The 14,064-nt window shown below is 41.5% G+C and overlaps 1 protein-coding gene across 1 annotated transcript; it reads right to left on the minus strand.

Moving 5' to 3' along the window:
- Positions 1 to 5,204: 5,204 nt before the first annotated feature.
- On the minus strand, positions 5,205 to 12,561 carry LOC135116317 (uncharacterized). Its single transcript, XM_064033669.1, has 2 exons — positions 11,512 to 12,561; positions 5,205 to 5,288 (listed from the first exon to the last, which is right to left on the minus strand). Exons 1-2 carry the CDS (start codon positions 12,559 to 12,561, stop codon positions 5,205 to 5,207), a joined length of 1,134 nt encoding a protein of 377 aa, XP_063889739.1.
- Positions 12,562 to 14,064: the final 1,503 nt, after the last annotated feature.

A 14,064-nucleotide genomic window follows, 5' to 3' on the forward strand; every position in this document is an offset into this window, starting at 1 on the left:
TTCTAATTGTTTACAAACTTTACCACAAAGAAAGCATGGTTTTGTGATGTATAAAGTGAAATTTTGCATGCAACACCTAAAATAAAGCAGGAAAAGAAGGAGGCAAATTTGCACCACTTGAGCGCTCCCCATTGCGCCTCACAGCAAGAAGCATGTAGTACTGTTGATGAAAGTATTGTTTTCGCCGCTTCTCCTGCATATAATGGAAATTATCTTTGCATACTTCCACGTTCGTGCGTTGAGGCGAGAAAGGCACTTTCGGGATCACCTTGACCCCTTGGCATTGAGAGATAATGAGCTCATGCTCATATATCGCTTCCCTCGGCGGGAGCTAATCCTTTTGTTTGAAGAGATGCAGCCTCAGCTGGAGAGGAGGACCAGGAGGCAGTAAACGATACTACTCGGCTTGAGGTTATAACATTTTGTTGGGCAGTGTCAGACTGTCACGGTGGGTGGAATCCCATCTACTACCTCGATCATATGCTTGTTATTGTATATTAACTGTTTTCCCTAGACATGGTTGTCAATTCTTCTGCGGCTGTGGGTGTTAAGTGCTGTTTCGAGTATTTCCCTTGTCTGTGGGTAGGTAAAACACACTGGTGACATGATATTACTGTGACCTGGAGTTACGACAGCTGAGAGAAGGGTGCAGGAGTCACAAGGGACCCTGTACACCCGCATCTGAGTCCACGTAGGAAATGGCTCAGTGAAGCTAGTCTAGGTGCGGCAGCTTGGTGAAGGGGGCAGGAATTGTGGTTGTAACAGAAACTGGCGACCTCCCCTCGTGATTTCTGGCATCTAGCCAAAAATATCTTTGTTTCTTCTTCTTCCTCTCCTCTATTTCAACCAGATGGCACCACTGCTATCACATCTATTTCTAAAGCTGAACTCTTTGCTCAAACTTTGCTAAAAACTCTAGCTTGGACGATTCTGGGCTTGTTCTCCCCTCTCCTCCACCCTCTGACTACTTCATGCCACCTATTAAAATTCTTCGCAATGATGTTTTCCATGCCCTCGCTGGCCTAAACCCTTGGAAGGCTTATGGACCTGATGGGGTCCCTCCTATTGTTCTCCGAAACTGTGCCTCCGTGCTTGCACCTTGCCTAGTCAAACTCTTTCAGCTCTGTCTGTCAACATCTACCTTTCCTTCTTGCTGGAAGTTTGCCTACATTCAACCTGTTTTTAAAAAGGGTGACCGTTCTAATCCTTCAAACTACCGTCCTATTGCTTTAATTTCCTGCCTATCTAAAGTTTTTGAATCTATCCTCAACAGGAAGATTCTTAAACATCTATCACTTCACATTCACACTTCACATCTGATTGCCAGTATGGGTTCCGTCAAGGCAACTCTACTGGTGATCTTCTGGCTTTCCTTACTGAGTCTTGGTCATCCTCTTTTAGAGATTTTGGTGAAACTTTTGCTGTTGCCTTGGACATATCAAAAGCTTCTGATAGAGTCTGGCACAAAGCTTTGATTTCCAAACTACCCTCCTACGGTTTCTATCCTTCTCTCTGTAACTTCATCTCAAGTTTCCTTTCTGACCGTTCTATTGCTGCTGTGGTAGACGGTCACTGTTCTTCTCCTAAATCTATTAACAGTGGTGTTCCTCAGGGTTCTGTCCTGTCACCCAGTCTCTTCTTATTAATCATTAATGATCTTCTAAACCAAACTTCTTGTCCTATCCACTCCTACACTGATGATACCACCCTGCACTTTTCCACGTCTTTTCATAGACGTCCAACCCTTCAGGAGGTAAACATATCACGTAGGGAAGCCACAGAACGCCTGACTTCTGATCTTTCTAAAATTTCTGATTGGGGCAGAGCAAACTTGGTATTGTTCAATGCCTCAAAAACTCAATTCCTCCATCTATCAACTCGACACAACCTTCCAGACAACTATCCCCTCTTCTTCAATGACACTCAACTGTCCCCCTCTTCTACACTGAACATCCTCGGTCTGTCCTTTACTTATAATCTAAACTGGAAACTTCACATCTCATCTCAAGCTAAAACAGCATCTATGAAGTTAGATTTTCTGAGACGTCTCCGCCAGTTTTTCTTACCCGCCCAGCTGCTAACTCTGTACAAGGGTCTTATCCGTCCATGTATAGAGTATGCTTCACATGTCTGGGGGGTTCCACTCATACTACTCTTCTAGACAGGGTGGAATCAAAAGCTTTTCGTCTCATCAACTCCTCTCCTCTAACTGACTGTCTTCAGCCTCTCTCTCACCGCCGCAGTGTTGCATATCTAGCTGTCTTCTACCGCTATTTTCATGCTAACTGCTCTTCTGATCTTGCTAACTGCATGCCTCCCCTCCTTCCGCGGCCTCGCTGCACAAGACTTTCTTCTTTCTCTCACCCCTATTCTGTCCACCTCTCTAACGCAAGAGTTAACCAGTATTCTCAATCATTCATCCCTTTCTCTGGTAAACTCTGGAGCTCCCTGCCTGCTTCTGTATTTCCACCTTCCTATGACTTGAATTCCTTCAAGAGGGAAGTTTGAAGGCACTTATTCATCAATTTTTGACCACTGCTTTGACCCTTTTATGGGACTGGCATTTCAGTGGGCATTTTTTTTATTAGATTTTTGTTGCCCTTGGCCAGTGCCCTTCCTACATTAAAAAAAAAAAAAAAAAAAAAAAAAAACGTTACTCATATGGAAACTAAAATAATTTAGTTTGCCTCTTAAATACCGTTTTCTTTTTCTGCTGGACGGAGCGCTCGTTCTCGTTTTCTCTTAAGTGTTCAAGGATAACTAGTATAATTCCATTTCTGTCCCTAAACCTTCAATTCTGTTAAAATTTTCACACTTCTAACAATACTAACCATTCATCCTTTAAGGGTGGAAATGCCTTTGGACGATGGAAACGTAATGTAAGTGTGTAATTAATACCTAATAAGATAGTAATAATACCACATTTATGGCTAAAGCTGAGAAGTTAGCTGAAATTTATGAATTGGAATGTCATTCCCAAGCGGAAAATAGTGATAGTAGATCATCAGAAGTTTTATCAACGGAACTAAAACCCACTACAGTTAAAATACCGTGCCTCATGAGGACGGAAACGTGTTGATTACAAGATCAGGGAATAAATACCCATCATTATCAGCAGCAACCATGTCTAGCCTTAATGCTTCTGCTTCAGCCTCTACTGGCTCTCTTCATGCCTTGCATGCATCTACTACACTTAAGGTACTTCCTATTCCTGAAACAATATCAGCATTTCGTGGAGAAAACCCGCAAGAAAGGGCTCATGATTTCATCCGTTTGTGTGAGGATGTTATGACATGATCAAATGCTATCACCGATGAAGACAAGATCTCTTTCGTCAGATCTAAATTGGCTGGAGAAGCAGCACGCATGATGAATACCAGCGCTTTTAGTCCGCTTGAAATAGGGACTAGTTATGCAAATTTCAAGAAAAAATTTCTTGAACATTTTTAGGGGTAAGAGTCAAAGTAATCTCATGGTACTAGCCTCCAAGGTGGGTCTTAGATTTGCAGCTGAAATTAACTCTCTTCACGAAATGAAAGCCTTAATCCCTACACACCAGTTCGTAACGGACTTCATGGATGTCTTACGACTTAACAACTGGTTCCAAGGAAACAGTATGACAGAAACAGATTTCAGAAGACTTCTGGAATTCATCTTTTACATATCATTGGTGAATGGGGAAGTGAAGAAAACCGCAAGTCATTTCAGTTTTAAACCGGGAGACACAGCAGCTGACCTTGCAGTCCTGATTAGAGAGAAAAGGGGGCTACCTGGTGCCTCTCTGGAAACTCAAACCTCACTGGTTGCTCCACTCATGGATGACGACCAATCTCGACCCTGTGCGGCAGCCATGGCAAGGCCTGGAAATGTTTGTTCGTACTGCCATAAAATAGGTCATATTGAAAAAAGATGTTTTAAGAAACAAAAGGACCAGAAACTGGCAGCAAATAAATCCAACTCGGAAAACAAAACATAAGGGGGTAATCTCTCTGTTAGACCAAGACCAGGTGCATCGTCGCACGTGAATACAGGTAGGACAAGGTCCTACAGGGACGTCGCTACCCAATACTGCCTCATACATGGCCAGTGTAAACACTCATCAGAGCAATGTAAAGATATAATCAATATGAGAATTGAAAAACAGGCCAGAGTTAACCTGAACAGTACAAGGCAGTCGGGAGAAGACCAGCGCACAGTAGTAAACAAACCCGACTAAAACATCTAAATGCGCAAGACGCTGAGGCAGCAAATTCTTCTGACTTGGCAGTGTATTCAACCATAAATGCTGCCAACAACCAAACAGACATAATGGCATTACCAACTAGGGTAGGTGAGCATCGCTTATCTTTGGCTGCAGACACTGGAGCCACAGTAAGCGTGATCTCTGAAGAATCTTACAAGATTCTGAAACAGAATTCACGCGGTGGTAAATGGATGCTCCGTCCAAGTGACTTGAATCTTTCTGGTGTCACCGGGTCAGCCCTGAAAATCTTAGGAAAAATTTCCTTACCAATAAGTCTGTCTAAGAATATTCTGCTTATTCAAACTGATTTCTATGTAGTCAGTAACTTTAAACTTCCTTCTGACGGTTTGTTAGGGCTAAGAGCCATGAAGTCTCACCAGATAGTAATCTATCCAAAGCAAAATACAGTCATGTACTGCGGACGACATCTGGAAGGGATGAAACATCCTGTACCTTTGGTTTCCAGGTAACCCAGAAACGGTTCTTTATCACGGAAGGGACAAAAATCCAATGGGGAGCCTCAAACAATTCTATCTGTCCGTTATTCTATGAGAGATAAAGATATAACAGAAGCATGGAGGGAAACCAAAGCAATTGTCAATACCGATTATGACATTCCTGCTTGTGTGGCAAAACGGATTACAATTCGTGTTCCAGAGGCTCCTGTAGGCAGTGACATCTGTCTTAAAGGTATAGGTAATGTCAGGCGATTGGCTGTTGAATCGACTCTTTCCACAATTAGAAAGGGTCATGTCACTGATGCCTTGATGGTGAACACTACTGGAGGTTCTGTAAGGATCAAACAAGGTCTTTTCCTTGGAAAGTGCCTGGTTTATGACAAGAAAGTGGTACCAGAACCCAGTATTCTGCCTGGAGCCTGCGTCTTTTCGGTGAGTCAGTCTGCTGTTGAAACCGAGCTGGGGCAGGCGCCAACCCTATGTTCGTTTGTCATTGTTGTGGACTACCCAGAAATGAGGCCCGCGCTCATGGACTTATAGTCTTGGTCATCCTCTTTTAGAGATTTTGGTGAAACTTTTGCTGTTGCCTTGGATATATCAAAACTTTTGACAGAGTCTGGCACAAAGCTTTGATTTCAAAACTACCCTCCTACGGCTTCTATCCTTCTCTGTGTAACTTTGTCTCAAGTTTCTGACCGTTCTATTGCTGCTGTGGTAGACGGTCACTGTTCTTCTCCAAAATCTATTATCAATGGTGTTCCTCAGGGTTCCGTCCTGTCATCCACTCTCTTCTTATTAGTCATCAATGACCTTCTAAACCAAACTTCTTGTCCCATCTAATCCTATGCTGATGATACCACCCTGCAGTTTTCCACGCCTTTTCATAGACGTCCAACACTTCAGGAAGTAATAATTTCACGCAGGGAAGCCATAGAAAGCCGGGCTTTTGATCTTTCTAATATTTCTGATTGGAGCAGAGCAAACTCGGTATTATTCAGTGCCTCAAAAGCTCAATTCCTCCATCTATCAACTCAACACAATCTTCCAGACAACTATCCCCTCTTCTTCAATGACATTCATCTGCCCCCCTCTTCTACACTGAACATCCTCGGTCTGTCTTTTACGTATAATCTCAACTGGAAACTTCACATCTCATCTCTAGATAAAACAGCTTCTATGAAGTTAGGCGTTCTGAGACGTCTCCGCCAGTTTTACTCCCCCCCCCCACCAGCTGCTAACTTTATACAAGGGCCTTATCCGTCCATGTATGGAATATGCTTCCCATGTCTGGAGGGGGTTCCACTCACATCGCTCTTCTAGACAGGCTGGAATCAAAAGCTTTTCGTCTCATCAACTCCTCTCCTGTAACTGACTGTCTTCAGCCTCTCTCTCATCGCCGCAGTGTTGCATCTCTAGCTGTCTTCTACCGCTATTTTCATGCTAACTGCTTTTCTGATTTTGCTAACTGCATGCCTCCCCTCCTCCCGCGGCCTCGCTACACAAGACTTTCTTCTTTCTCTCACCCCTATTCTGTCCACCTCCCTAATGCAAGAGTTAACCAGTATTCTCAATCATTCACATCTTTTTCTGGTAAATTCTGGAACTCCCTGCCTATGACTTGAATTCCTTCAATAGGAAGGTTTGAAGACACTTATCCTTCAGTTTTTGACTACCGCCTTAGACCCTTTTTTGGGACTGCCATCTCTGTGTTTTTTTTTTTCTTTTTTATTGGATTTTTGTTGCTCTTGCCCAGTGTCCCTCCTTTAAAAAAAAAAAACGATTTCTGAACCGTCAGATCAGTTTCTTCTCTCTTCCCCTTCTCCTCTTTCTCTTCTTATCTGATAGTAGTTGTAGTAGTAGTAGTAGTAGTAGTAGTAGTAGTAGTAGTAGTAGTAGTAGTAGTAGTAGTATCAACAGCAGCAGCAGCAGCAGTAACAGTAGTAAGAACAATAGCTGTTATTGTTATTGTCTTAATAGCAGATACAGTCGTAGTTGTAGTAGCAATAGCAGCCGCAGCAGCAGCAGCAGCAGCAACAGCAGCAGCAGAAGCAGCAGTAGTAGCAGTAGTAGTAGTAGAAGTAGTAGTAGTAGTAGTAGCAGTAGCAGTAGTAGGAGAAGGAGGGAGAGGAGGAGGAGGAGGAGGAGGAGGATGGGGGGGAGGAGGGTGGGGGAAGGAGGAGGGATGAGAGAGAGAGAGAGAGAGAGAGAGAGAGAGAGAGAGAGAGAGAGAGAGAGAGAGAGAGAGAGAGAGAGAGAGAGAGAGAGATGAACGTAAGGAGAGTGAGACAACCAGCCAGACATATATAAACAGACGGGTATTAACAATCCTAACGAGGAGCACATTTCACCCAACAAACATCTAGCACTAACTGGCTCACTTTTATGGCCCGAATACCATTCCCAAAAAAAGCATATCGACAAAAATAATGGCGAATCATCAATTAAAATTTTTTATTACGTTGTTTTGAGGAACGTTATTTGCATTTTTCATTGATATCATATATTCATCATAAAGGTGTTAAGGTGCCCTGATATTCATAAACAGAACACTATGCATATGATGCTCTCAAACAGTAAAACACATCGAACACAGAGTAATCAGTATGATGCGTAGTTTTATGACGACTATACCAATAATTTTTTACCGCATTTCTATTAGTTTACATTTGTGTGATTTGTTGCGTTATAAAAACAATTCAAATATCTTTAATTGATACTTAGGAAAACGTTATGCTACTAATTAAAAACAAAAAGCATTTCGAATATCAGTTAATATTATCATGTTGAGTGAGGTATACTTTGTAGGTTAAGGGAGGCGATGGGTTGTAAGGAGAAGTGTAAAACAGAGGATGAAAGAAAGAGGCGAGGGGAGGCAAACGAGATCCTAAGAAAATGTTTGTGGAGGGAGGTATGAGAGCGAAAAAAAAAAAAAAAAATTAAACTTGCGCGAGATGTAGAAGCAACATGACTGAATCCGTGGGTGATAGAGCAGAGTTGTAATGAAAAAGGGCGTTGGTAGGGCGCAGTGGATTAGAACACGAATTAACGACTATTTGTAATTCACGACGAGGAGTAGAATACTGGCTGAATCGGGAAGAGTTTCCATTCTTCAGAAATTTTGATTAGTGTAACATTGGGCGGTTTCTTTTTTATAGGCTCATCCTGCCCACTGCTCTTACAGCACAAGAACATAAGAAAATAAGGGAAGCAAGAAACCAGTAGGCTGGCACATTACAACCCTTACATAGAAATTATATATCTACTATTTCCGCATATTGTCTCCATCCATAAATCTATCTAATATTCTATTAAGGCCTACTATTGAGTAGGTACTAAATCATTCATGTTTACCCACAGCACGGATCCCCTTGTTTTTTTACGGCTCCACCTTCCGCGGGAGGCTCACAACAATGGGGGGGAGAGAGAGAGAGAGAGAGAGAGAGAGAGAGAGAGAGAGAGAGAGAGAGAGGAGCGTCAAAAATAAAGGAAGAACACTACCACCACAAAATAACATCCAAACCTTAACTTTCCATCTTCTGCATCACGAGAACATCCTAGGGCTTGTGGTTAGTTGCTAAAATCTAATGACTTTGAAATTGTACACGAATGTACGTAAATTTACGAGTTAGAATCATTGAACATGGAAGCATAGAAATGGATATTGAATAATCTGTTGTATGTTTGGTCTACAGGAAAAAAATATATAATATTACTTTTTCGTTTAATATTTTAATGTATTAACATTGTTTTTTTTTCTTTTTTTGTCACGGAGATGACGTGAGTTTGCCATCAAAATGGCTAGCCATATGAAAAAAAAAAAAACGATGCTTTAACCTGTGGTGATATTGCTCTTCTAGTAGTATATTAACTTGCGTTCTGACAGGCTGGAGCGTTTGTTTGTGGGGTGATGGTGTGCACAGCTATCAGGGCGAGACAGCGTGAACCATGTTGTTTTCCCCTTGGAGGTATTGTACAATATAACTTGGCAGATTACGAGTGGCGGCGCCAGCGACGCATTGCGTTTCTGCGTGAACCATTAAAGCCTCTTACCGTTCAAAAAGAAGGAAGAGGATTTCTGAGAGCGAGATGCAGCAGCGTGAATCCATCTCCGGCAGCTCCCGCCCGTCGTAATGGCCTTGGAAAATCTTTTTGAGTCAACGTCGCGGAGTGAGGAATTCACTGCCGTTGCACCAACACTCCGGTCACACTATTGTTGTGGCGATGTTGACACGGCACACAGCAAGTGATGAAGGGTTCCATGTACACACACACACACACACACACACACACACACACACACATTCATACCAAAAGCAACTTTACGCTTTTCCACATACCCTATACGACAACTGGTGTGGGTGTTCTCACCTCAAGGTCACCCGGTGCTGGATCAATTTGGTTCCTTCTAGGTTTCAAGTTCCTTATACTTTCTCACAGATTTGTCGTTATCCAAATAATACGAAGAATAGATGAAACGCGTAAGAAGAATAGAAAAAGTGAAAAAGGATATAAGAAAGTCGAGGGAATAAATGAGGGAAGAAAAGGAAAAACATGAAAGCAGGTACGAAGACTACAAACAAACTATCACTACCTTAATACATTAGACAATACGTGAGCTCCGAGATAATAATATGTAGTGAGATCGTCAAAAGACTACACAGGGCCAAAGAATAGCACCAGATTACAAGAAGAGATATCGAGGTGGTTATCACAAAATAAATAGACAAGGAAACCTAAAGTATCATGCCATGCGGACACATGTACGGGAGACTGCTGAGGACGTATCGAAGGAAATGGCCACAACACATGTCAAGACTCCCTCTCCTTGTTCATGATTATTTGAAAATTTACCAAGGTTACTCGAAAATTAACTTTGCTGAAAATTATTTGAAAATCAACCCTCCGATTAAAATACTAGAAAATAAATCTTACTAATGGAAGCCTTATTGAGAGCAAAAAGTCGCTTTTAACATCACGGTGTATATTCTAAGGTGTAGGTGACGGGAATAGACAGAAGGAGACAGAGAGACAATTTAGACAGAGCTGCCAGACCAGAGAGAGTCAAGCTGGACAAACCACCTGTCACAGTACTAGTAAACAGGAGCCTGAAGCCCCGTTCCCACATTGGCGAATTTTGATGGTAAACTCCGCTGCGACTCTGCTGCGACTTTCTGAACGCAACTATACTGCGAATATGTTACGACTCTCAGACGCCAAGGCCTCGCCAATAAGGGAACGAGGCTTAACAATTGGAATGCAATCCAGAGTAAAATGTTAAGGTTATATATTGACGAGGGAGAGTTGGGTATGTGTAGAATGTTTTTTTTTTTTTTTTTTTTCTCATGGAATGTTATTGCGTGACGAAATTCGAATAAAAATGTAATACAAAGTGTTTGGAGATATATAACAATATACCTGAAGAAAAATTATCTTATATATATATATATATATATATATATATATATATATATATATATATATATATATATATATATATATATATATATATATATATATATATATATATATATATATATGGCGATGTTGACACGGCACACAGCAAGTGATGAAGGGTTCCATGTACACACACAAACACACACACACACACACACACACACACACACACACACATTCATACCAAAAGCAACTTTACGCTTTTCCACATACCCTATACGACAACTGGTGTGGTATATATATATATATATATATATATATATATATATATATATATATATATATATATATATATATATATATATATATATATATATATATATATATATATATATATATATATATATATATATATATATATATATATATATATATATATATTTTTTTTTTTTTTTGTATTTATGTATTTATTTATTTTTTATTTAATTATTTTTATTTTTATTTTATTATTTATTTTTTTTTATTTGTATATTTATTTATTATTATTTTATTTTTTTTGGTACTAGGAAGCTGTGTACAGTGGTTGGAAGTCATATACAATATAGTGCCTCTATATATATATATATATATATATATATATATATATATATATATATATATATATATATATATATATATATATATATATATATATCATTGAATGTGATAGCTAGTTGAGCATTTATTATTTTTCTTAAGATATTTTCCTTATATCTTATGATTGTCTTATATTCTTTTTTAATTGGCTGTATGACTTCGCCGAAGCTAGTCATTTTCGCTAGATCGCGATTTCGGGTCCTTGACCCTTCTTCAGTAGCGAAGGTCTATCCGTAGTGAGGGTGTCGGAGAGAATGGCTCAAGCTGATTGCGGGGCTGTATTTATACCGGTAGGCTTGTCACCCCGCTGCGCGTCCTGGTCTCTGATTGGCTGACGGCTGTCGCGGGCTGTGCTGGGCTGCTATCCAAGCTGGGTCTTCGCGCGCTTGGTAATGCTTGTAGGTCTTCGGATTGTTGATTTAATGTAGGGTTTGTCTCTTTTATATATAATGCTTCTAAGATGGGGAGACGCCTGGTGTCTGGGCATGTAGTTAGGATCTCCGTTTTATCTACTAGCATTCCTCTTGTGATGTTTATGTTATGCTTCTCCTTCAGATGTTTCTTTGGTGCTCCTGCTGCGAGGTGGAAAGTTAGTCGTTGGGAGAGTCTTGTTGTCGTCATGCCAACATAGGTGGAGGGAAGGACTTCATAGTTTCCTTGGTTACACGTAAACCTATATATGACATGTGACTTTTGAAGGCTCTCTTTCTCTTTTGAGGGGTTATTTTTCAGAAGAAGATGGCTGGTTTTCTTGGTGTTGTAATAAATTATCAGTTTAACTTGTCTGTCAGGGTCGGAAGGCTTGATGTTCCTCTTCACAATCTGCGTGATGGCCCTCTCATCTTCTTCGTAGACGGTAGAGAAAGTTGCTTTATAGATGTTGATGTTCCCTTTCTTATCCTCTTGTTGCTTCTTGTTATGCCAGCTGTTGACAATTTTCTTTACTAGGCTGTTGATGTCCTTTTCACTGAAATTGTTGTTTATGAGGACTTGAGTTGAGCGCTGTATTTCTTGGTGGACTTGTTTCCACGTGCTGCAGTGTGTAAGCGCTCTTCTGATGTAGGCTGAGATAGTGGAATCCTTGTATCTCGTGGGACACTCACTTCGTCCGTTCAAGCAGAGTCCAGGATTCGTTGGTTTTGTGTAGACGCTGGTGGTAAATCTTCCTTCTTCTTGTTTCACTAAGACGTCGAGAAAGGGCATGGCTCCATCTTTGCTGTTTTCCATAGTAAATGTTAGCCCAGATGTTTCTTGGAGGTGAAGTCTAAGATGCTCTGCCTCGGCTGCGTCCTTTGTCTTGATGAAAATGTCGTCAATATACCGGCAATATATATCCGGCTTTTTTACTTTCTTGAAAACTTCCTCCTCGATGCAACCCATGAAGAAGTTTGCCAAGAGTACACCGAGAGGAGAACCCATTGCCACGCCGTCTACCTGGCAGTACTTGTTACCGCGGGGGCAGGTAAAAGGTGCTTCTTTAGTGCAGTACTCCAGCAGTTCTCGGAGTACAGCTTCTGGGATCGCAAGCTTAGGTGTTGCTTCATTGTGATAAACACGTTCCATGATGTAGTTGATGGTGCGATCCACTGGAACATTCGTGAACAAGGATTCGACATCTAGTGAGGCAACTCTTCCTTCTGCGTCGCTGTTGTTGAGGATATCGATGAAATCTGAGGCTGACTGCAGACAATAGGAGGTAGGAATGTACGGTGTGAGGAGGGCGCACAGTCCTTTAGCAATGTAGTAGGTAGGTTTGGGAATTTGGGATATTATGGGTCTTAATTTGTTGCCTGGCTTGTGGGTCTTGACATTGCCATAGCAGTATCCCATCTCATATTCGCCTGTGAGTCTTTCGATGCCCAGTTGTTCGAGCTTTACTATCAGGCCTCGATGTCACACACAGTCGAAGGTTCCAGCAGTGCCGAGGCCAGTCACCACGGAGGGACGACCAGTGTCGAGGGCGTCATGCCAGGCCTTTGAAAGGAGGAGAAAGTCTGAGGTGGAGCAGCTTTTTCTGAAGCCAAACTGCTTTGGCGACAGTAGGTGGTGCTGGTCAAGGTATTCAGTGAGTTGCTCGCTGATGATCCCTTCAAAGATCTTACTGAGTACCGAGGGAAGAGAGATTGGCCGGTAGTTACCTGGTTCGGACCTCGACTTCCTTTTTTGTGCACGGGTGTGACTCTCGCCTCCTTCTACAATGACGGCCAGACCCCTCGCTCCAAACAGCAGCGGAAAATTAGCGCGAGAGGGGCTGCGAGCTCATCAACGCTCTGTTTAAGAAGATGTGGAGTCACGCCATCAGGAACAGGAGTCTTTCTGGTATTCCTGATGGCGTCCTCAGAGATAGTTACGCTCTCCAGTCTCGAGGCAGTGAGGTCGGGGAGGACGGACAGCTGCCTGTCCGGTCCAGAATCCTCATCTCTCTCTCTCTCTCTCTCTCTCTCTCTCTCTCTCTCTCTCTCTCTCTCTCTCTCTCTCTCTCTCTCTCTCTCTCTCTCTCTCTCTCTCTCTCTCTCTCTCTCTCTCTCTCTCTCTCTCTCTCTCTCTCTCTCTCTCTCTCTCTCTCTCTCTCTCTCTCTCTCTCTCTCTCTCTCTTTATATATCTATCTATCTTTTTGGAAAATATGGAGAAACAACAGACCTTTACCGAAACTGAAAATACAAATGGTACAAACAAAGGTTGTACCCACAGCAATATGTATATGGAAGTGGATGGTGCATCTTAATTAAGGAAGGAGGAAAGAAAAAGATTAATGGCATTTGAGACGTACTTTTTTTTTATAAGAATTTGCGTTGTAAGATGGCAGGAGAGAATTACAAATGATGAAATAAGAAGAAAAATGTGTGAAACTAATATAGTGAAGGTGACAGAGGATAGACAGAGAAGATGGCTGAGACACGTAGAGAGGTCAGAAGGCAGAATACCTCGAAGTTTGATACGTGGAAAGGTCGCAGGAAATCAAGATTGAAAAGAAGGTTAAAACTATATGGAGAGTGTCGGTGAGGGAAGCAAGTGAATAGAGGGACGACTTGGAAACAACCGACTCTTTTTGCTAGAGGTAAATGAGCAGCGTCAAAATTCAGACCCTATCTGCCAACAGCAGGAGAGAAACTGTCAATAATACACTCATTAATTTTATATCTATTGACTCTCTATACCTAGTAATATAAGAAAAAATGTGTGTATGAATTAGAAAAGAAAAGAAGTATACTCCAAGTATACACCTACCTTCTCCGTAAAAGCTATTTAACCTTTCACGTTAAGGAACGTTTCTCCATTCTCCTCTCAACAGCTAAGTACTGACTCTAGAATTGATCGTAAGTTTTTTCTAA

The sequence above is a fragment of the Scylla paramamosain genome, chromosome 31, assembly GCF_035594125.1.
Source record: "Scylla paramamosain isolate STU-SP2022 chromosome 31, ASM3559412v1, whole genome shotgun sequence".
Classification (NCBI taxonomy): Eukaryota; Metazoa; Arthropoda; class Malacostraca; order Decapoda; family Portunidae; genus Scylla; species Scylla paramamosain.

What these genes read in the sequence shown, in the direction of transcription:
- LOC135116317 (XM_064033669.1), bottom strand. Translation starts at nt 12,561, where the DNA reads ATGGGATACTGCTATGGCAATGTCAAGACCCACAAGCCAGGCAACAAA. An exon ending in CTTCCGACCCTGACAGACAA is followed by an intron (nt 5,289 to 11,511) that starts GTTAAACTGATA and finishes GATATATCCAAG; the next exon opens with GCAACAGCAAAAGTTTCACC.